At 44.9% G+C, this 24,273-nt stretch overlaps 1 protein-coding gene across 1 annotated transcript in view; it reads left to right on the top strand.

The window, feature by feature from the left end:
* The window catches only part of IQCA1 (IQ motif containing with AAA domain 1), a 171,526-nt gene that overhangs the window by 46,542 nt on the left and 100,711 nt on the right, over positions 1-24,273 (top strand). Inside the window, exon 6 of the mRNA XM_052637841.1 lies at positions 17,351-17,435. Coding sequence (XP_052493801.1) covers positions 17,351-17,435 — 85 coding nt within the window. The remainder of the gene's footprint in view (positions 1-17,350; positions 17,436-24,273) is intronic.

The following is a 24,273-nucleotide window of genomic DNA, read 5'->3' as shown; positions in this document are numbered from 1 at the left end:
CGTGAAATCGCATATTTTGCTGTCCATCATGACAGTAAATCATACGGAGAGCACCCAGCAGCTGTAGGCTTGTCCGTGCACCAAGTCCCGTGGAAAGACAGGCCCTGAGGCTCTTCTGCAAGCACAGTGGCCAGACTGTCTCTCTAAAGTCCGTAGATTATTCCAGGTCACACCCCTAGCCCGCAGGTCCCTTCCACCGAACCTGTGTGTTTCCCTCTGGATTGCAAGCTTCTGGGGGAAGGGACAGGGCAGTGGGGTCTTCCTCAGGTTTTCACTGAACCCAGCAGAGTGCCTGCGATTTCGCGGATGCAGTAGATGTGCAGAGCTGAGCTGAAGGTCGAGCTAAACTGTGTAATTAACATCAGGTCAGACTGCAGTGCCTCTCACCCTGCAGTTCACGGCACTTCCCTGCTGGTCCAGTGGTTAAGACTCTGCGCTCCCAATGCTGGGGACACAGGTTCAAACCCTGATTGGGGAACTGAGATCCCACATCCCACGTGGCACGGTCTGAAAAAAAGAAAAAGAGCAAATCAGCTGGAAAGCTTGTCAGAACAGATCCCCCTTAGCCCCGAAGCTCTGATTCAGTAGGTCCTCAGTGGGGGGAGTCTGAATTTTCTATAATTTTTAATTATAATTCTATAATTCTCCCATTCTTTCTTGATTTACTGTTGCATGTGCATTGAGAGCGTGTAACATCACTTACACCCTGTTAGCAAAAACGTGAAGTGTGCAATACTGTGAACTCTAGCTCCATGCTATGTGGTAGATCTCTAGAACTTACTTGTCTTGGCTGACAGAAACATGATCTCCTTGCAGTCCAAGGGACTCTCAAGAGTCTTCTCCAACACCACAGTTCAAAAGCATCGATTCTTCGGTGCTCAGCTTTCTTTATAGTCCAACTCTCACATCCATACATGACCACTGGAAAAACCATAGCCTTGACTAGACGGACCTTTGTTGGCAAAGTAATGTCTCTGCTTTTGAATATGCTATCTAGGTTGGTCATAACTTCCCTTCCAAGGACTGAGCATCTTTTAATTTCATGGCTGAAGTCAACATCTGTAGTGATTTTGGAGCCCCCAAAATAAAGTCTGACACTGTTTCCACTGTTTCCCCATCTATTTCCCATGAAGTGATGGGACCAGATGCCATGATCTTCGTTTTCTGAATGTTGAGCTTTAAGCCAACTTTCTTCACTCTCCTCTCACTTTCATCAAGAGGCTCTTTAGTTCCTCTTCACTTTCTGCCATAAGGGTGGTGTCATCTGCATATCTGAGATTATTGATATTTCTCCCAGCAATCTTGATTCCAGCTTGTGCTTCTTCCAGCCCAGCGTTTCTCATGGTGTCCTCTGCATTGAACATAGATGTATGTAAAAGACGAAAACATTTCCTCCTGTGTGTGTGTGCTTGACTCACACGCTTTGACCATGCTGCCTTTTGACTCCCCATGTGTGTGGGTTGTCCACACATTAAGCTGTTCTCTGCAGGGCCAGCTGGGGTGTCCTATGATTCCGTGCAGTTCTGACCTCCCTCGAGAGAGCCTCGGACTACCCCCCCCCGCCCCCCCGCCCCATGTTAAGGGATCAGCCCTGCAAAACTGCTCCCTCCAGCTTCAGATATCAGTTTCAAACCCCAGATTGTCACCCATGCTGTTGACCATTCGGCTGTAAATCTGGGTTTCCAGGACTCCTCCCTTGGGTTTGACAGTTGGCTTCAATAGCACATAGAACTCAGGGCAACACACTGACTTGTTTATTATAAAAAGAAATGACAAAGGATACAAGTGGGCATCCAGATGGAAGGGATACACAGGCAAGGTGTGGGGAGGGGCACCAGCTGCCACGCCCCCCTCCAGACACCAGCCTTGCAGCTCCAGAAACTCTCCAAACCCCCTGACTTCGGGAAATTGTATGGAGGTTTCCTCACATAGGCATTCCTCCTGCCTTCCTAGTCAGTAGAGCATGGAGCTGAAACTTCCAAGCTGCTAATCATGGCTTGGTCTTTCTGGGGGCCAGCCCCACTCAGGAGCCCACCAAGCATCACCTCGTTAGAACAGAATACTCTCCTGTCACCCAGGAAAGTCCAAGGTATTTAGTTCCTGTGCCAGGAACTGGAGGCAGAGACCAACATACATTTTTTTCTGTTATTTCACAGGGTACATATTAATACTTTGAGATCCCAATTTTATTTCCTTTGGATATATACCCAGATATATATATATGTATAGGCTACCCACGGCGGTATTCTTAGGCTTCCCTTGTGGTTCAGCTGGTAAAGAATCCGCCTGCAATGCGGGAGACCCGGCTTCAATCCCTGAGTTGGGAAGATCCCCTGGAGAAGGGAAAGACTACCCACTCCAGTAATCTGGCCTGGAGAATCCCATGGACTGTGTAGTCCCTGGGGTCGCAAAGAGTCGGACATGACTGAATGACTTTCACTTTCACGTACCCAGTAGTGGGGTTGCTGCATTCTATGGTAACTCTATGTTTGTTTATTTTTTTGAGGAACCTCCATACTTTTTTCCATAATGACTGAGCCAACTTACATTCCTCCCAACAGTGGACAAGGTTTTTTCCACTTTTCCCCACGTGGTTGTCATCAACACTTATCTTCCCTCTTCTGATAATAGCCATCCTAACACACGTGAGATGACACTTCGTTGTGGCTTCGATTTACATTTCCCTAATGATTTGTGGAGTTGGAGAAGACTCTTGAGAGTCCCTTGGACTGCAAGGAGATCCAACCAGTCCATTCTGAAGGAGATCAGCCCTGGGATTTCTTTGGAAGGAATTGATGCTAAAGCTGAAACTCCAGTACTTTGGCCACCTCATGCAAAGAGTTGACTCATTGGAAAAGACTCTGATGCTGGGAGGGATTGGGGGCAGGAGGAGAAGGGGACGACAGAGGATGAGATGGCTGGATGGCGTCACTGACTCGATGGACGTGAGTCTGAGTGAACTCTGGGAGTTGGTGATGGACAGGGAGTCCCGGTGTGCTGCAGTTCATGGGGTCGCAAAGAGTTGGACACGACTGAGCAACTGAAGTGAACTGAACTGAATGATTTGTGATGTTGCGCATCTTTTTGTGTACCTGTGAGCCATTTGTGTGTCTTCTTGGAGAAATGTTTATCCACTTCCTTTGCCCGTTTTTAAACCAGGTTATCCGGGGATCTTCTGCTATTGAGATGTAGGAGTTCTGTATATATTTTGGATGCTAATCCCATATCAGATACATGGTTTATAAACTCTTTCTCCCATTCTGTAGGTTGCCTTTTCATTCCGTTGATGGTTTCTTCTGTGGCACGCAAGCTTTGTTTCATGCGCTTCGAGTTGTCTGTTTTTACTTTTGTTGCCTGTTTTTGGTGTTGAGTTTGAATTTCTAGCAAGCTCCTGGGAGATGCTAAGAGTCCTGGATCTGGGATAATACTTTGAGTAGCCTTTCCCAGTGCTTCTGTGGTGAAGAATCCACCTGCAATGCGGGAGACGTGGGTTCCATCCCCAGGCCGGGAGGATCCCCTGGAGAAGGGTATGGCAGCCCACTCCAGTGTTCTTGTGTGGAGATCCCATGGACCGAGGAACCTGACAGCCTGCAGTCCACAGGGTCACGAAGAGTCGGACCCAACTGAAGCAGCTTAATACAGCCTTGGGCTGGAGGCACGGCCAGCCCTTCCAGGGGGAGGGAAAGTGTAGGTAGTCCCCCTAGGAATGTCAGAGAATCACTGAAAACATTAAAGCCAGTATTATCCTGGAGATATGAAAGCCCCCCAATCTCCTGGCTTTCTGCTGAAGCCACTCTAACTGTGAATGTTGGATGGCTTGGGAGCTTTTATCGGCACTCAATACCCTGCAAGGCTGGACAGGCTATCATTTGGATATAAAGCCTCTGGGTTTGATGCAGCAGACGCTTCCCTTCTGTGTCATATGGTGACAGATGTCAACACACGTGTTGCTCCAGACAGGAACTGTCATGCCTTTATTCCATAAACAGGGGTTTGTCACTTGATAGAATCAGGTCAGAGGAGCTTCAGAATTAACCTTGAACTCTAAAGCTTCCCTTTTCTGTAATCACTCTGTTGCTGTCTGTAAATGATTCTTTTTGAAAGTAGGACATAGGAACCGAGTTTGGAATGTAAACATGGACATTTTGCTAACTTCCCTTCCCCTTGTGTCTGCCTTCCTAAGCTTTCTGGACTCCTGAGTTAGGAAGGGCAGAGGCTCCTTTGACTGAAGGGTCGATGAATGAATGGTGTCTGGGGTTTAAAACGACAGGTGTGTGAACAGAAATGGATGGGCATCTATTTAAACAGAAAATTCTCTGCATTTGTTCCTGAAATGATCTGTTCTTGCATATTAAATTTTCTATACAGATAAATATTTAAGACAAAACGTGAAAATATAGTATATTAATCATTTTCTCAACAGAAGAGTAATCAAAGTCTAGATAGTCGATTATGTTATTGGTAATATATTCTTCCTTTTAATAAAATAAACGTGAGCACCAGGGTAGGGCAGGGAGGTTCCTGTAGGAGTGGAGCCTGAGCAACAGTGATACTTTGGGATCGAGAAGGAGGCTTCCTCCTGGAATGGTAACTGTTAATAAATAGCCCACTAATAAGTAGAAACATCAAGGAATAAATCAGATTTTGTAAAGTGAAACTGAGACATCACCTCGATTTATACACTACTCTCTCCTCCTCTCCTTTGAGAGACGGCGAACCCCTCAGTTTCCCAACAAGGGCCACGGTAATTAAGTCCATGTGTAGCCAATTGCCTTTATTGAGTGTAAGTGAATTTATAGGCAGCAAGTGACACTTTCGGAGGCTTCTGTGTGGTGGCACAAGCTGCTTTCTTTAGAACGCAGGAGAAATTTATGAGCCTGCTGACATTAATGGAGGTGGTTGGAAGACTTGCGGGGGCACTGGCCGGAAACCCCTCCATCCATATATTTTTCATACTTGATGAAACATAGATAAATCTCTGTCCTGGGCATCTGAAATGGTGGGACCGCTGAAGCTCGGTGTCAGAGCTCTGGGGGGAGATTTATCATTTTAGGAGTTCTGCTTTCTAAATCACTGCAGACTCGAGAGCTGGTTCTTTTCACGTTTGTGCAAGAATTTTTGACAATATGCATAAATTCTTAATCAGCCCGAACTTTACCAAATGTTCAGAGCCTCACATTTGCTAACTGAAATATAGAAGGCGTGGGTGTTTTTTCTCCTCAGGCTCCTTTAAATAAGAGAATATAAAGGCAGGTAGCTCTGTCGAAGGTATTTTTATAAGAAAGCAACATTAATCATTGAATATTCTGTAAGAAATTAACATTGCCCTTCCCCCATTAACATTGTCACATATGAATTATAGTTTCTAGAGCTGGAAGGGACTTTAGAAATTGTCTGATAGGCACACAGTACTTACTTTTTAACAATGAATGAGCAGACCTAGCTCAACAGCATCATTTGACACAAGGAAACTCACCAGGCTCCCCCAGCTCATGGAGCGATTTGCTCAAATCACACCTCTAGTTGGGGACTGCAGCCCTGGTTTCTTCATTTCCAGTTAAATACCATTTTCATTATACATTTAGCTCCCACTAAGTGCTTCCTTATTGGGTCTACAGATTTATTTTAATGCTTTATTATTGAAACCACCCGTGTGCTTTTTGTGCCCATCATCTCAGCTCTGCCCGTGGGTCCGGGCAAAGTGTACCGCGGGGCAGCCAACCGGGCAGGTTCCCCGGTTGCTCCACATTTGGCCCTGCTGAGGCAGCTGCTGAAACTCGCCAAACCTCGGTTTCCTCATCTGAAAAATATTAACAGCAGCAACCTACCTCTCAGGGCAGTTGGGGGGATTAAAAGAGATCATGATAGCAAGTTCTGAGCACAGAGTGCTTAAAAAATGAGTACGTTGCTATGGAGGATTCTTTGCCGATCATTTCAACATGACCGCTTGATCAGGTTATCCAGAAATAACATTGTATTTTCTGTTTTTAATTAATTAGTGTATTGTTCTTGACTGCTCCGGGTCTTTGCTGCTGTGCGTGGGCCTTCTCTGATTTCAGGGAGCGGGGCTACTCTGCAGTTGCAGGGCTCGGCCTTCTTGTTGCTGTGGCTTCTCTTATGCAGAGCACGGGCGCTGGAGCTCAGGAGTTGTGGCACATGGGCTTAGTTGCCCCGCAGCATGTGGCATCCTCCCAGATCAGGGATCAAACCTGTGTTCGCTGCACTGGCAGGCGTATTCTTATCCACTGGACCACCAGGAAAGCTCCAGCATTGCATTTTTAAACTAAGATCCAAGGTCGTCACATTTAAGCCCTTCAGTTTACTGTAGAGAGCCAGCAGCTGATGGAGAATGGAATCCACCTTCTGGGGACCTAGGACCTTGCCCAAAAGGGCAAGAAATAGCTGGAAAGGCCATCTGACTTGAAGTGGGCTCTGCTGCTCCTGAAATCATCAGCTTTCCCAACAAATGCCCTGTCTTGAGGCCGATATTGGTTACAGCCCTGTCTTGAGGCCAATATAGGTTACATGACATAAATGGCAGTGTAGCAATCTGAAAAGAGGGGAGAAAAATCGTCCAACAGAAAATATATGATAGGAGCTACTCAAAGGCATCGCTGGTTCCTCCCTCGCCTCCCTTGGATTCCTGCCCTTCTCGGTATCCATGGTAACCTCATCCTGGCTCACGGCGTTCCATTCCATCTCTTGTTTGGTTTACTCCAAACGTGAATCCCCACCCGGGGCGCTCGCTCCCTAGAACTCCAGCTGTGGAGATGTCACTGCTGCCCAGTACCCACACTGACACGCAGGAGTAGGGGCGGAGATACTCGGGGAGGGGATCTCAGGCTCCACACATCCAGAAGTAAGCTGGCACCTCATCCCCTCAGCTCTGCTCCCAACAGCCCCTCACCCCATTAGATGAAAACCCACCCAGCCAGTCTCCGAGCATCACCTCAGCTCCTCGTCTTCTCTCAGCCCAGCACACAGTCGGCTGGAAAACCCCATTAGCTTCAAAATATGCCCCAAGCCTACCGGCCTCCCATGGCTCCCCTGGCGGCTCAGACAGTAAACCATCTGCCTACAGTGTAGGAGACTCGGGTTCCATCCCTGGTTTGGGAAGATCCCCTGGAGAAGGGAACGGTACCCCACTCCAGTATCCTTGCCTGGAGATTCCTCTGGACAGAGGAGCCTCGCGGGCCCCAGCCCATGGGGTCGCAGAGAGTCGGACACAGCTGAGCGCCTAACACTGCTTCTGCTACTACACCGGCCTCCCAGGCCTCTGACTTCGCCGCCGCCTGAGGTCTGGGAGGCATCACACCCAGCCTGGAGGCAGTAGCCTGGCTCCCCAAGTCTGTTTTTGGGTTGATGACAGCGTATTCACAACGTATGGCTGAGTCCATAACAGTATCACGCAGACTTACGAACCTACTTACTGACTTAAAAGCACACCTGTTGCTGTTCCCACGGTCTCTGTGGGTGGGAGTCTGGGCTTAGCTGCGTCCTCTGCTCGGGGTCTCACAAGGCTGCAGCCCAGGGTCTCATCTGCACCCACGCCCTCCAGGCTGTGGGCAGCATTGGGCGACTCCGGGCTGCCGGACCACGGGCCTCAGTCCCTTGCTGTGGGCTGGAGGTGTCGTCACGCTTGTGTGTAGCACCAGCTCCAAGTCAGTCTCGGGTCCCAGCCCCACTCAAGGAAGGAGGTGTACAAAGGTGTGGACCCAGAGTCTGTGGACCCAGAGAGCAGGGATCATCCTGTAAAAACCTAAAGCGGGTCATGCCCCTGCCTTGTAAAGTGGCTCCCTTTCCTCTCCAGGAGGGCGAGTGTCCTGTGGCCAACAACCAAGGCCTGGCTCTTCTCGGGGCAACCCAGGGACACCTCCTTGGAGCGTCGCCGTGGCCCAGCCCCAGCAGCCTCCTCCACAGGGCGTCTAGCACCTGGGAGATGTGCTTCTGTAGTCTCTGCTCCCAGAGCTCTCCTCGGTGCAGCTTTTATTGTTTCTGCTCATGAGATCCAGGAGAAGGGAGACTAGGGGCTTCCACTTACGTTACTGACTCCTTGAGCTGTAGGATGAAGAAGTATATGTTGCAGTTGGTTTCTTGGTTCATAGCCACCTTGTTTGTGTTCTGCCTTCCCTCTCTGACTCACTTGTTATTTCAGAGAGGACTTTTAGGTTTCCAAGTCTTTCAAAATTAAACACGAGTGTTTATTCCCAGGAATATAAATAGATCCATGGTAGGAAAACGCAGTATTATATACATCAGGAAAAGCACTATAATCATTTCAGATCATGCAGAAAAACTATTTGATGAGATGGAATGCCCACTTCTTATTTTAAAAATTCTAAAAGAGAAGGGTTAATTCTTAGCATAATAAAAATGTAAGCTGAACAAAAAACAAGGATTTGTTTAATCTTCTGTTTACTGCTTTTTCCCTGTGCCCAGAACAGTATCTGGCACATAGTTCTAAATGAGTGCGTGAATGAATGAAACAGCAAGTATTTTTTTAAAACAGAGCTCTGCACCTAATGAGGAAACACTATAGGCTGAACCACAAACAGAAAGGAAAATGTGGATGGTTTTGTCCCCTAATAATTTGTGCCTGCGTGCTCAGTTGCTCAGTCATGTCCAACTGTTTGGGTCCCTATAGACAGTAGCCCACCAGACTCCTCTGTCCATGGAATTTTCCAGGGAAGAATACTGAAATGGGTTGGTTGCCATTTCCTACTCCGGGCCTAATAATTAGTACCATAGTATACACTTTTGTCAGTATAGTGACATTGAAAGGAAAGAAGGATATTTTTAAGAAAGTAGAAAAATGTATTTTAAAAAAAATCAGTGATAGACTGTGAAAAAGAGAGATATGAAAGTTTAAGAAGTTTAAGACATCTACAAATGTTGAAGAAATTTTAAAAGACTTGAAGAAATTTTAAAAGACTTGAATAAATGGTGAGACACGCCATGTTTCTGGTTAAATGGAAAGATGACATGACTGCTCTGGGTAATTTATAGACAGGGCACAATTTCAATTAAAATCCCAACAGGATTATTTATTGAACTTGAAAACATAATTATTAAAGTCATTAGGATTAAAATCAGGAAATAAAAACGATAAGGAAGGACAAATGGCCCTGTTTTTTCAAGAATATTATAAAGAAAAATAAGGTGAATGCATTACACTAATATAAAAGCATAAGCAAAAGTCAGTGAAATAAAGAAGAGAGCCCCAGAGCTGACAAACATAGATGGGAACAAATAGCATATGATAAATTAAGTTTAAAAAGTAATAGGAATGGGAAAAATACACTCGCAATAACTAGATTGCCTTAATTGCTAAAGCCAACAAGCAGGAGAAAACAGAACAGAGGATTTAACTTCCCTGGAGAAAGGTCACAATTTTCCAACTATAGAAACAAAAATTTTTCCACTGTTAAAGTTACAGGGTCTATATAGTAATCGAACCCTAAAATAAGACAGAAAGGAAGCCAACCAAAAATAAAATTTATTTTTTATTATAAATTGTTGTACTTTATAGTCTTACTTAATTATAAACATGATTCCTATTTGCTGTAACAAGTAAAATAATACTAAAATATACACAGAAAAAAAATCAATGTTCTCCTCCCTCCAGCCCCTCCCTCTTAGCTAATCCAGATGAACAGGGCATGCCTTCCCCTGGACCTGCAAACATAAACACACACTTGTTTGACGCTCCTGTCCACATTGAATCGGTGATGCCGTTTAACCATAACCAACTCAGTGGACATGAACATGGGCAGACTCCAGGAGACAGTGAGGGACAGGGAGGCCTGGGCTGCTGCAATACATGGGTCGCAAAGAGTCAGAACACGACTTAGCAACTGAGCAACAAGTCCTGTCCCCTTTTATTTCGATAACCCAGTTCGATCTCCAGCCCAGTTTTTCCCCTTCATATTCTGTCTTTAGCATCCCCTCTGTTCACTTAGCACTTCCCCTGGTGGCTCAGTGGTAAAGAGCCCCCCTGCCAATGCAGAAGACGTGGGTTCGATCCCTGGGTCAGGAAGATCCCCTGGGGGAGGAAATGCCAACCCACTCCAGTATTCTTGCCTGGAAAATTCCACACACAGGGGAACCTGGGCTACAGTCCATGGGGTCGCCAACAGTCAGACACAACTTAGTGACTAAACAATAACACCTGTTCACACACAGTCGAGTCGTCTTCATGAGAACTGAATGTGTTCATCCACCTAAATATTTATTCAGTGCTGGTGGTGAAAAGCTAAAGCAGAGCAGGTGAAGTTTAGTCCCATGCTGGATTCCACGCTCTGGGGCTTAACCGCAGTTACATAACCATTCCCTGCAATCTGATTATTTTCAATTTCTTATTACAGTTTTTATTTTTTGAAGCTTTTGCTCATACAAAAATGCATCACAAAGCTTTAATACCTCTGCTTTTAGTTCAGTAGGGATTCCCAGGAGTGGAATTGTTGGCTTAAACGTGTACATGTGAAAGGTCCATGCATGTGAAAGTGCATGCCTGAATGCTCAGTCGTGTCCGACTCTTTGTGACCCCATGGACTGTAGCCTACCAGGCTTCTCTGTCCGTAGAATTCTCCAGGCAAGAATACTGGAGTGGACTGCCATTCCCTTCGCTGGAGGATCTTCCGGACCCAAGGATCGAACCCAGGTCTCTTGCATTACAGGCAGTTCTTTACCATCTGAGCCACCAGGGAAGCCCACATATGAAAGGTTTATAATGCCAACTTGATAGCTGAAGACTTAAGCAGTCCATTGTCTAAGGATTTTTGACAAAGCCAGGAAGTGACTGAGTAGTGGGGGATCCCGGGGATCTAGGCAGAAGCCCAAGGTTAGAATCTTGGCTCTTCCCAGAAGGAATTGTTTGCCTTTGGAAGAGTCATATAAACTCTCACATTTTCCAGTTTCCTCCTTTGCAAAATGGAGAGAAGGGCTCATCTCTCAGAATTTCTGTAAGGATGAAATGGAAACAATTTGTGTACGGCATCTGTGGAAATGCTGTGTAAACCTGCGTGCAGCAAACCCACACGCGATGATCGTTTCTGCTCAATAAGTGAGTCCAAGGAGTGCATGCATGTCAGTCGCTCAGTCGTGTCTGACTCTTCGCAGCCCCATGGACTATAGCCTGCCAGGCTCCTCTGTCCCTTGGATTCTCCAGGCAAGAATACTGTGTGTTGGTTGCCATACCCTCTGCCAGGGGATCTTCCTGACCCAGGGATTGAACCCTCCTGCGTTGCCAGCAGATTCTTTATCACTGAGCCACCAAGGAGGCAGCTGCACCAGTGCACCTAGCATGTAGCCGAGTGTCAGCGTCAGTAACAACTGCTGCTGCTGCTAAGTCGCTCAGTCGTGTCCGACTCTATGTGACCCCACAGACTGCAGCCCGCCGGGCTCCTCCGCCCACGGGATTTTCCAGGCAAGAGAGCCCTGGAGCGGGTTGTCAGTGCCTTCTCCGGTCAGTAACAGCTAAAGAAATGCAAATGTAAATTCAAGCTGTGCTTCCATTTGACACCCAAATTGGTCTAAACCGAGGCGTGAGGAAGAAGAATGCTAATGCATCGTGAGACAGGTGGGACAGACTACAGGGGCCTCAGAACTGCCTGGCCCACTTGTGTTTGAATTCTGCTCTTTCCAGAATGGGACTGGGGCTTTTCTCTGTGGACTTCCATCGTCGGCACCCCCACCCCACCCCAGAATAATTGGCTGGGGCAAGGGGTTGTAGTTACACCGAATTTTATGTCCTCCTGTTTAAAATAATGAGCCATCGGCATCCTGTGCAGAGCATCTGACTTACGAGAAGAGGTCGCTGCTGCTCAGAGATGCCCGTGAGGTGCGAACGAGGTCACCTGAACTGCTGTGAGTTCTGATGCTCAGGCATTCCAGACGGGCCAGGCCGGCCCCTCTCCGTCTGAGTGAAGAGAGTTACTGTGCCCCATCCCAGGCTTCTGCCTCCAGACCTTGAAGCCATTTTTCAGGCACACTAAGAAAATAGCAGGGCTTCCCAGGTGGCCCAGCAGTAAAGAATCCACCTGCCAAGCAGGAGACGCAGGTTCAGTCCCTGAGTTGGGAAGATCCCCTGGAGAAGGAAATGGCCACCTGCTCCAGCGTTCCTGCCTGAGAAATGCCATGGACAGAGGAACCTGGCAGCGGACGTGGAGTCAGAAAGAGCCGGACATGACCTAGTGACTAAACAACAACAAAGGAAACGGCAGCAAGGTGCTCTGAGTTATGCCAATGCCACACAGACACCACTTGTGCAAATAAAATGGGGGCTACCTCCCACCTCCCTGTGTAAGAAGAGGAGGGGGCAGGTCTGTTGGCCACTGGCCTCGCACACAGTGGGGACGCGCTTCCATGATGCCTCAGGCAGGGGCTATTCTCTTAGGCTCTGAGAGGTGCAGGACACATATATCTTCAGGGCCAAAGAGACATTGGAAGCCCACTCACGGACCAAGGGTTTGGATTGGGATTTGGCGAGAAAATTAAGTGAGAACAGTATGGGATCAAACCACGTATGGCTGTGGTTTCAGAGTCATTGTGAACCCTGCCTGGAAGCCCATTTAGGGAGGAGATGGTGCAGGTCCCACTCAAGAGCCTGAGACTCGGAGGCCATTATCCTAGGTAATGTTGACTATGCAACCTGCAGGTGATGCTTTCTGAGTCAAGAACTAAGGTTGGTAGCAGTCGAAGAAGCTGGAAGAAACGTCAGATTACTGGAGCTTTCCAATGCTGGAGCAGCTGGCAGGCATCATCACTTAGAAGGCTAATTCTCTGGTGAGGTGGGGGCCTGGCTGGCTTCTCAGCTTCTTTCTTTCTTAATTTTTCAGGGGTGATCCAGGTTTCGTGATGGGGAGGTATCATTTGATTTTGAGAAATATTCAACCATATCTAATTTGTTGGTAAATCTCAAATTTGATAAATATATATTTCATGTTCAGAGTTCCTATTCAAATTTTCCTATTTTTAATTTTATTTTGCTTTATTTATTTCGTTTTTTAATTGACAAAGCAAAAGACTTTATTGGGAAGGGGCACCTGGGTGGAGAGCAGGAGGGTAAGGGAATCCAGGAGAACTGCTTTCCAAGGTACTTTTTAGGGAGTGGATTTAATGAATACCTGAACGTGTATGTTTTGGAAATTATACTTAATTTAATACAAATTAAATATTGTTCCAGAAAATTGAGTTGTTGATTTAATTAATCCTCATGGGGCTTCTCAGGTGGCACTAGTGGTAAAGAATCTGCCTGCTAATTGCAGGAGACTGCAGGTTTGATCCTTGGGTGGGGAAGATCCCCTGGAGGAAGAAATGGCAACCCACTCCAGTGCTCTTGCCTGGAAAATTCCATGAACAGAGGAGCCTGGGAGGCTGCAATCCATGGGGTCACACAGAGTCAGACACGACTGAGCGACTTAAGAACTGTCCCCCACCATAATCCTCCTGAGGTGTGCCAGCATTTGCTTGGAGGTGATGAAATGCTAAGAGCTCACAAGTAGCTGGTGAGTCCTGTCTTATCAAGTTCCGCATCCATTTCTCAGACTTTGCGTTTTTGGATGATTCTCACCTCTTGTTTCTCCTGTTCTGTCGATCTGGGTGAAATGTCTGTAGTTCAGGTTATTTTTCACGCAGCCGTGTGATGAGTTCCATTTTCTGCATCACTTGGTCCATCTGGCAGTTTGGATGCCCATTTGTAGAACCGGCTTCGGCCTTGCCTGTTGCGGCAGTTTGAGAGCAAATGGAAATTGGTTGGTGGGGGCAGGAGGGGCGTGCTGTGGGGAGGTGGCAGGCAGTGGCACAGCAGTGGCAGATTCTAGCCCGCACTGCACGGCAACTTTGAAAATCAGCAAAATGATGAAAGTTGAAGATGAATGTCTGTGAAATTAAGATTTAAACTATATTTGAGGGAAAGCTGTGACATAAATAACCACCATTTACCAAGTCAGGATCTTTACCACATAATAATTTTGTGGATGGTGACTGCAGCTTTGAAATCAGGAGATGATTGCTTCTTGGCAGGAAAGCTATGACAAACCTAGATATGGTGTTGGAAAGCAAAGACATCACTTTGCCAATCCATATAGTCAAGGCTGTGGTCTTTCCACCAGTCACGTACGGTTGTGAGAGCTAGACCGTGAAAAAGGCAGAACGCCAAAGAATTGACGCCTTCCCAACTGTGTTGCTGGAGAAGACTCCTGAGGGTCCCTTGGACAGCAGAGAGAACAAACCAGTCCATCCTAAGGGAAATCTACCCTGAATATTCCTTGGAAGGACTGATGCCGAAGCTGAAACCTCAATACTTCGGCCACCTGATGTGAAGAGCCGACTCATTGAAAAAGACCCTGATGCTGGGAAAGATTGAAGGCAGGAGGAGGAGAGGGTGTCAGAGGATGAGATAGGTGGATGGCATCACTGATGCAATGGACATGAACTTGAGCAAACTCTGGAAGATGGTGAGGGACAGGGAGGCCTGGCGTGCTGCAGTCCATGAGGTCACAGAGTCAGACATGCCTGAGCGACTGAACTGAGCTGAACATACTGGGTGGTCACCCACCATCCCTTAGGGTGATGCGTCTGTCCACAGACCTCCCCCACCAGCCGCACGCTGCACTGTTTCCAGTTCCTTTCAAAGCTACGCTGAGGAGCTGAGTCACATGCTGACTGAGTGAGCCCCCGGACAAGGTTCAAGAGACCTGAGAGTTTTTATGTAGCCAGGGATGAAGCTGTCCTAAGATGTTTGCAGGGCAATCTGTAGAAGGGATAGGGGCCAAAGCACTGGGGCAGGGGCGGATGGTTAGGGAGCTGCTGGGTGTTGACCTTGACCCAAGGCAATGGCCCCAGTTTATCTAAATCCTCACCTGCCATGCACCTGCCTTTTTAAAAAGTTCATTTAACAATATCCTTGCGGACACAGTAGAAAATAATTGTAGGACTTAACCCTTGAATACCTAGCTTTTCAATATTGTATGTGAGGGACCCGGAGATGAGTGACTGCCTTCTGCTGCACCCCAAACTGTGATGGCCATTCAAGGTGGGCGCCTGCCACCTGTCCAGTTTCAGACTGAGCAAGCCCTTTCTATGGAACCTCATTTTTCACTGAAAAGATGACTGACACTCTGGCTGTTCAGACTCAGGTTTGCAGGAGTCACTTTCTCAAAAAAGAACCAAGTAAGCCTGAAGGAAAACAACTGAGGGTATTTGTTGCTAATAATAAAATCCAAGCTTTCTAGCAAAAATTATAAGTTTGGAAATCTTCTAGTCTGAGAGACTGAGAGTCTGAGAGCTTCCCATTGCTTAGCTTTAGAGTCTGAGATTGACGGAGTTGTCATTCAGTTGCTCAGTCGTGTCTGACTCCTTGCGACCCCGTGGACTGCAGCAAGCCAGGTTTCCCTGCTCTTCACTATCTCTAGGAGCCTGCTCAAACTCATGTCCGTTGATTCGGTGATGCCATCCAACCATCTCATCCTCTGCTGCCTTCAATCTTTCCTAGCATCAGGGTTTTTTCCAGTGAGTCAGGTCTTCACATCAGGTGGCCAAAGTATTGGAGCTTCAGCATCAGTCCTTCCAATGATTATTCAGGGTTGATTTCCTTTAGGATTTACCGGTTTGATCTCCTTGCTGTCGCAGGGAGTCTCAAGAGTCTTCTCCAACACCACAGTTCAAAAATGTCAACTCTTCAGCGCTCAGCCTTCTTTATGGTCCAGCTCGCATATCTGTACGTGACTACTGGAAAAACCATAGCTTTGACTATATGCGCCTTTGTCAGCAGAGTGACGTCTCTGCTTTTTAATATGCTGTCTAGGAGTTATTGGTGACTGTGATTTTTGATGCTATGCAATGTATATCAGCTTTGGGAAGATCCGCATAAGTCAGTGGACCATTAGTTTTGAAATGATCAAGACCTGATGTTACAGAGTCACGTCTGAGTGAAAGATCTGTTACGCGCACAAGACACATGACTTTCAATGTAGCAGGGAAGGCAGAGTTCTTGATAAGGTTTCAGATTCTGCATCACGGCCAGCCTTTAGGAGGCTACCGTTCATCAAGCTGTGTTGTGGAGTCAAAGCAGAATATTCACAGCTATCTAAAAGGCTGTTAAAACTTTCCTCTCTTTTCTAATTACACATCCGTGTGAGGCCAGATTTTCTTTCTATACTTCAACCAAAACAACATATTGCAGCAGATTGAACACAGAAGCATATATAAGCATCCTGCTAGGTTCTACTAGGAGCCGGAACACTAGCACTCTTCTAATTTTTTTCTTCTGGAAAATGTATTCTTCATTAAAAATGTTACACCTAATGGGTTTATTATAGTTGTTTTTAATGAAAATGCATATTTTAGAAAGGTTGCCATTTTAATACCTAATGCAGTAACTATCAATAGCTAGAACTCACATAAACAAAAGCTTTGGGGATCATCAAAAATTATCAAGCGTGTCAAGAGTGGGACTTCCCAGGTGGTCCAGTGGTTAAGACTCTGCCTTTCAATGCAGAGGGTGCAAGTTTGATCCCTGGTCAGAGAACTAAGATCCCAGCTGATGCAGGGTGCAGCCAAGAATTTTTAAAATAAATAGAACTTGTTTTTTTTAAAAAGAGTGTCAAGAGCAACTAAGGCCAAAAGTTTGAGAATAAAGAGTCATTGTGAGCATGGGCATCTTACTAACTCTTAGATTCTGGATTAATGGAACTAACTTGATAAATGTTTTCTTTCTCTATATGGAATAAATATAACACTGGTGTCCAGGCAGTTTCTCTTGGAAAAACTAACTCACTTTGTATCCCTTCTGAAATTTCTCAACATTAAATTTCAAACTCTGCCTTTTAAAACATAGAAACTGTATGGTTACAAAAAACAATGACTATTCCTGTCTCTTAACATGTGGGGCTCAGACTCACTGAAATCTAAAGCATGCGTGCCTATGTCATGCACGAGGACCAAGTCTGTAACTTGAACAACGCCATGTTTCTGTTTTATTTCAAAATCCTGTGTTTATCCTACATTTTAAAACAGGAAGAAATAATTTGTGCTTCTGTCGCCATTCTTAACACAAGCATGGAGTATTGCAATAATTAAAAAAAAAAAAAAAGGCGGAAGAGTACAGTCTGCTTTAAGGAGAGAGGTCTGACTCAGAGTAACAATTGCTTTGAGGAGAGAAACCTGCTTCTGAATGTCACCAGGTCCTTCTGCTCCTTAGAGACTGCATGTCCGGCCAGCAACTGGCAGGGAGCCCCATCCTAATAACTATCACTCATTTCAGTGAGCTTGAGCAGAGCCAGCTCGTCGGGAATGTAGCAGAGAGGGCTGCGCTCCTGGATGTTTACTCTGTCTTTTTTTTCCTCCTCAGGAACTTAACGGGCACTTTTCCTGACTACCCTAACGAAGAAGAAGGAGGTTCTGCTATTATTTTTTCCAATAAGACCCCACAACAGGTACAGATATGCTTGAGAAATAAAATGTTAGCTGTATCATAATTGCAATCCTTTAAACCTTAGGATTCATGAGTTTGCAGGGTTATTAGGTCTTGGTTATTTCCCTACAGATGTTTACACGGAAATACTTTTGATGTTCATCAGTTAATGTACTTTCAAACTTTTCTTAATGAAATTCATGATTTCTCCTGTCTTTGAAGGCTATATGACAACATGTGATTCTCATCTTAGTAAGCGATGAGCATGGGACCTGAACACCTCGGTAGAAAAGAAGGCAAAAAAAAAAAACTTATTAAAAAACGTTAATTTTTTAAAACTCTCTGGGAAGGAAACTTAAATATAAAGCGATGTTACTCTATCTCCTTTCCCCTGTTGGATTGCTAAAATTTTTAGATTGTGATAATAATTGGAGTGGGTAAACATGTGGGGAAAAGTCACTCCCGAACATTGTAGCTGGATACATAAATTAGCATGACATTTTTTGAGGGCCATGGAATGAGTATATATCAAAATGTTTATTAAGTATACCCTTTGACCCATAAATGCTATTTAAGGAATTTATACTAAGGAAATAAGAAGACAAGTTCCCATAGGGAACTTGCCATAGGGGAACAGCAAACTTTTTCCATTAGCAGAGAAATAGTAAGTAACTCTGCCATTATAACCTGAAAGCACAGATAATATGTAAATGAAAAGGAATGGCTGTGTTCCAGTAAAACTTTATATACGAACATGGGCAGCAGGCCGCAGTTGGCCCATGTGATAGGATTTGCTGACTCTTGCCGCAGATAACCGAAAAAGCTGTTCTCGTCTGCACTGTTCACAGCATTGACAAAGAAGAAACCAGGCTAACGTGTGTTGCGTTAGTCGTTCAGTCGTGACCAACTCTTTTCAACCCCATGGACTGCAGCCCGCCAGGCTCCTCTGTCCATGGATTCTCCAAGCAAGGACACTGGCATGAGTTGCCATTCCCTTCTCTAGGGGATCTTCCCGACCCAGGGATCAAACCTGGGTCTCCGGCATTGCGGGCAGATTCTTGACTTTCTGAGCCACCAGGGAAGCCCAGTGTCTGTTGGTTGGGTAGTTAGTTAAGTGGCGTGAAGCGCTAACTAAGCAATGGTGAAAGCCACGCTGTAGGGGAGAGCGTGTCAGTACTGCCGACCCTGCGGTCAGCGTCCCTGGCTCCCTCTGCTCCTCTGCCTGAGCCGTCGGGGTCAGGCAGAGACTCTCCTCTCCCAGCCCCCTGTCAGAAGCCAGCGTCAGCTGCCAAAGCCTTCTCTCCACCCTCCCGTCCTCCTCCCCGCTTAATAGGCACCCTCTTGTTGGCCGTGCATCAACCCCGTTCAGAGCCACTGTCATTTTGATGTGCTGTTACTTCACTTTCGTACGTGTTTAGGTCTTGTCCCTCCAGCTAAATTAGCCAGCACAGGTTGTGTCTTGAAAGCCCCTGGCAGGCAGCCAGATGTGTTTCATGTCAGTTTAGAAAGGTAACAATTACAGAATTAGGAATGTTGCTGGAATGTCTAAATTGTCCATTGGAAACTCTCGAAAGTAGAGTTAATGTCCAGTCAGACTAAAAGCAAAAGAAGACTGAGGACATCTGGTTAATACGCTAGAATTAATACACAAGGCAATGGGGGCCACGCAGTAGCATGATTTTAAAAAGGCAGGTGAGGGACTTCCCTGGTGGTCCAGTGGCTAAGAGCTAAGAGCTTGCCCTGCGGAGGGCCCAGATTGGACCAGGGTTCAGTCCCTGGTCAGGGAACTGGATCCCACCTGCCACAGCTAGTGGAGTTCTCATGCCACAACTAAAGATCCCGATTGCCACACCTTAGACCCAACATGGCCAAATAAATAGACAGACATTTTTTAAAAAGGCAGATGAGTGAAGAGTCAGGACAGCCTTGTGGTGCAGAATCAGAGCTCCACTGGGTCTGCAGCCTTAGGCAAGGGTCTGACCTGCTGTGTCTCAGCTTTTTTTGTGGATGCAGATACCAGCAAGACCTGCCTCCCTGGGCTGAGGAATCATTAGATGAGATGATACGTGTAATGTACTCAGAGCAGAGTCTGGCCCTCTGAAATTGTTCAGGGAATCTTAGCAGTTGTTACTAATGAGGAAGGGGAGGAGGAGGGGAGTAGAAGGAGAAAGGGGAAGGGCAGGAAGCTGAAAAGATAGACCAAACATAATCATTATGGCATGCCTGTGTGTAGTCATTTATATTTGTAAAAAAACAAAACAATAAAAAAAGTTCCAATGAAGTGAGTATAATCACATTGATGCCAAATCCCCCAAAAGATGGAATATAAAGAACCTCAGATCAATCGTACTTTTGAGTATTAATTCAAAAATTCAAAGTGAAATATTAGCAAAACAATGCAGCCAAGTGGTGTTTATTCCAGAATGTCAGCATGGTTGTGTTTTGGGTATCTGTGAATACATTGCTTTATCTAAAGAGATCTGAAAGGGAAAACCATAAGCTCATCACTGTGGGTGCTGAAAGGCATTGTACAGAGTCAGCTCCCATTCTTGATATTAAGAAAACAAGAGAAAAATGGAATACATGGATACTTCTTTAACATGACAAAATATTTTTTAGGTCACAAGTTAATATCGTGCTTAAAGAAATTCACAAGAAACACACTGATGTCATGAAAAATGCAAGGATAGCCATCATCACCATTGATGAACAGGATCTATTGAACACTCTTAGACAAGAGAAAGAACATTGAGCAATAAATTGGAATGGAAGAGGGAAGAGGATCAGTTTTTGCAGATATGTTCTGTACTTAGAAAAACAAAGAGAATAAACTGAAAAAAAAACCTTAAACAACATGAGAAGATGAGGAGTTACAAAATTAATAATCAGAAAGAGAAAGCTTTTGTATGTTCAAACAGCACCTACATTAAGAAAATATAAGAAGAGTCCATTTACAATAGCAACAATGACACAAAGATAAAACATCCAGGAAAAAATAATAAATGTGTGATATGTGTAAATAAAAGCTTAAAACGTTCTGAAAAATGAAATTGAGCAGATGGAAAAGCATATTGTGTTCTTAGGTAGGAATGTTCAATGTTATAAATACTTCAGCTCTCTCAAACATAGTTTATACATATAATACGATCCAAATAAAAATACCAATAGCATTTTGTTGGAGTAGGGAGTCAGAGCATGCAGAGGGTGACTAATTTGATTTTAAACTTGGGGCAGAAAGTAAATAACCAGGAATAACTTGTAAAATTCTGAGAATGAAGGATAATGAGGAGGAACCAGCCCTGCCAGGGATTAAGACGTGTCTTTAAGAGCCCATTGGTACAGGCAGATGATTAGATGAAAAAGAACAGGAAGTCAAGAAATATATCCAAATACACGTGGAAATTTAGTATATAATAAAGAAGCCTGTCATCCTTCTTGTATAAGGAAAAGTAAAAGGACCATTTAATGAATGGGATGATAATAACCGGGTTGTCAACTGGAAAAGAAGAAAATTAAATCTCTGTCTCTTTATACTTTACCCCAGAATGATTCCAAATGGATCAAAAAAGATTTAAATATCAAACAAAACAAAAGCACAAAAGAACTAAAAGCAGCCAACAAAGAAATATGCCATAACCTCAGAGTGGAAAAGACCTTTTTACCTCTGTTGCACGACCCGGGAGTCATAAAAGAAAAAAAAGATGACTTAAACTACATTAAAAAATATTTTTAGCCTCCATGGCAAAACTGACACCAAGTTAAGTCAAATGACAGATGACACACTGCAAGAATTGTTTGTGATGAGTATCACAGATAAGAGATCATTTTTCTAATATATAAAGAGCTCCTATAGCTCTATAAGAAAAAAAACTCAGCAACCCAATATTTTTAAAGGCAAAAGATATGAACAGACAAGTTCTCAGAAATGAAAATCTGAATGGATTTTAAATATAATAAAAATGTTCAACATATGAAAAGATCAACCCCACCATATAAAGGAAATGCAGATCAAAGCTATACTGACAGACAAAACTGATAGATTGAACCTCATCAAAATTCAAAACTTTGGGGCTTCCAAAGACACCATTCAGTTCAGTTTAGTTCAGTCACTCAGTTGTGTCTGACTCTGCGACCCCATGAATCACAGCAAGCCAGGCCTCACTGTCCATCACCAACTCCCAGAGTTCACTCAAACTGAAGTCCATCGAGTCGGTGATGCCATCCAGAAAGACACCGTTAAGAAAATGCAAATACAAGAACAGGCTGGGAGATGATAATTGAAAACTTACACTTGATAAAGGATTTGTATCCAAAATGTACAAAGAACTCTTACATCTCAGTAATAAGACAGACAATTCTTAAAAATGGGCAAAAGACTCAAAAAGACAGCTCATAAGACAGTACAGATAAATGGCTAATAAGCACATTGAAAGATGCTCAACACCACTTGTCATTGCTGCTGCTGCTGCTGCTGAGTCGCGTCAGTCGTGTCCGACTCTGTGTGACCCCATAGAGGACAGCCCACCAGGCTCCTCTGTCCCTGGGATTCTCCAGGCAAGAACACTGGAGTGGGTTGCCATTTCCTTCTCCAATGCATGAAAGTGAAAAGTCAAAGTGAAGTCGCTCAGTCGTGTCCGACTCTTTCCGACCCCATGGACTGTAGCCTACCAGGCTCCTCCGTCCATGGGATTCTCCAGGCAAGAGTACTGGAGTGGGGTGCCATTGCCTTCTCCGTGTCATTAGGAAGATGAAAGTTAAAACTACAATGAGGTGTCATTTCATAACACTAGGATGATGTACTAATAATAAAAGACGGTAACAAATGTTGAGGATGTCGAGAAGAAGGAACCCTCCCACACTGTGGGGGACATAAAATGGTGCATCCACATTGGAAAACCAGTCTGTCAGTTTCTTAAAAGTTAAACACAAATTCACCAAATAGCTCAGCAATTCTGTTCCACTCTTAGGACTTTATCCAAGAGGAATGAAAACGTATGTCCACACACAGAAAATGTACATGAATATTCATAGGAGCATTGCTCATAATAGCCAAATGTTCGAAACAACCTACATTCCCATCCGTTGGTGAATGGGTAGGTGAGGTGTGGAATAGCCATGCAACAGGATGGTACTCAGCAGTATAAAAAGAACAAACAGAAGGAAAAAGCCCAAGGGAAGGGAGTGGCAGAGGATGAGATGGTTGGATGGAGTCAGCGACTCAGAGGACGTGAATCTGAGCAAGCTCCAGGAGATAATGAAGGACAGGGAAGCCTGGCAGGCTGCAGTCCATGGGGTTGCAAAGAACTGGACACAATTTAGCAACTGAACAACAACACAACTGGGGTGAACCTCAAAAGCTCAATGAACCGTGAAAGGAGCCACACACGAGAGACCACATAGTATGTGATTCCATTTATAGGAAATGTCGAAAAAGAGTAAATCCATGGAAGCAGAGAGTAGATTCGTGCTGGAGAAGAAGGGCAGGAGAGGGAAACGATTAAGTAACACAGGGGAATCTTAGTAGAATGATGAGATGTGTTAAAACTGATTTACGGTGATGGTTGCACCATGCGATAAACTCACTAAAAATGATTGACTTGTCCACATGGAATGGGTAAATGTAGAGAATGTAAAATACGCCTCAACAAAATTGGACCTATATCTTACAGAAAGAAAACAGGCAGCAAGCCAGGTTCAGACCCCTCGATTTTCCAAACACGATGGCTGACTTTACGGGCACTAAAGCACATCTCTAATTCTGGGAGATTTCGCTATAGTCGGAGAGCACAAGCCAAATAAATTCAACGTTGGCACCTATACGAAAAACCGAAACAACTCCGATGACATGCTGTTTTTCACCCGTTCAGCTGGCAAACACAAGCACTGTGTCAGTGAGCATGTGGGAAAGCGTGGAGTCGCCCGCGTGGCTGGCAGAAGCGTGAATTCGCACAGCCCGCTGGGGGCAGTTTCACAGTCTTGTACACGCCTGTGATCCAGCGTTTCTCCTCCTAGGAATTATCCAGAAGACACGCCCACATACTTGCAAGGTGACATTTGCATACGTCAATCCCTGGCAGCTTTGCGGGTAATAGCAAAAGATTGGCGATAACCTTGACTTCCGTTGGGGGGAGAATGGTCAAATAAGTTATGAGTGGGGAGGAAACGTTTCACTACACGCTTGTTTGTAATTTCTGAAGTGTGGATGGTGTTAATATTTTGTCTTTTGAAAATAATAAACTGGGTAAGGATCTAGGTGAAACACACGGTTGATGCACTGAATTGTATTGGCTCACAGTAAGGATTTTATCCTCTTTTCAGACACATATATTTATATTATATATTTTATACATATATATTATATATGTTTCTGAAGCTTCCAAACTTCCAAAGGCCAAAACATGTCCATTTTCCATAAGTGCACCAGAGCACAAAGGTCCTGGCAGCCATAGTTTGGTTCTATGAGTTGAGGTGAGTCTCACCCCCAAGGATAACATTGCTGTTCTGACAAGGGACTTTCAATCCTGTCTAAAGACACCCTTTTTATTACCAAATAGTGTACACAACACATACGTTACCTCTCACCTCCGTACACCACCTCTCTGAGCCTCCCCTACCCAGGATCTTCACTAGAAGCTTCAGAGGTAGGTGAGCCTCAGGAGAATATGGACTTGGACACGGGACTACAGTTTTTTTTAAGTCCAGCTGGTGCCTAAATATCCTACTTTGTTCATGATAAAGCTGTTATGAACACTTTTAAAGGTGTGAATTAAGCTCCTAAAAACAACATAGCTATGAATTAAAAAATTCTATATTAGAAAATAAACCTCAGCATTTCAATAAATCACGCTAAGGCATAATCC

Source organism: Budorcas taxicolor, chromosome 3 (assembly GCF_023091745.1).
Source record: "Budorcas taxicolor isolate Tak-1 chromosome 3, Takin1.1, whole genome shotgun sequence".
Lineage (NCBI taxonomy): Eukaryota > Metazoa > Chordata > Mammalia > Artiodactyla > Bovidae > Budorcas > Budorcas taxicolor.
Note: the sequence above shows the minus strand (reverse complement) of the source record. Positions and strands in the feature narration are given on the sequence as shown.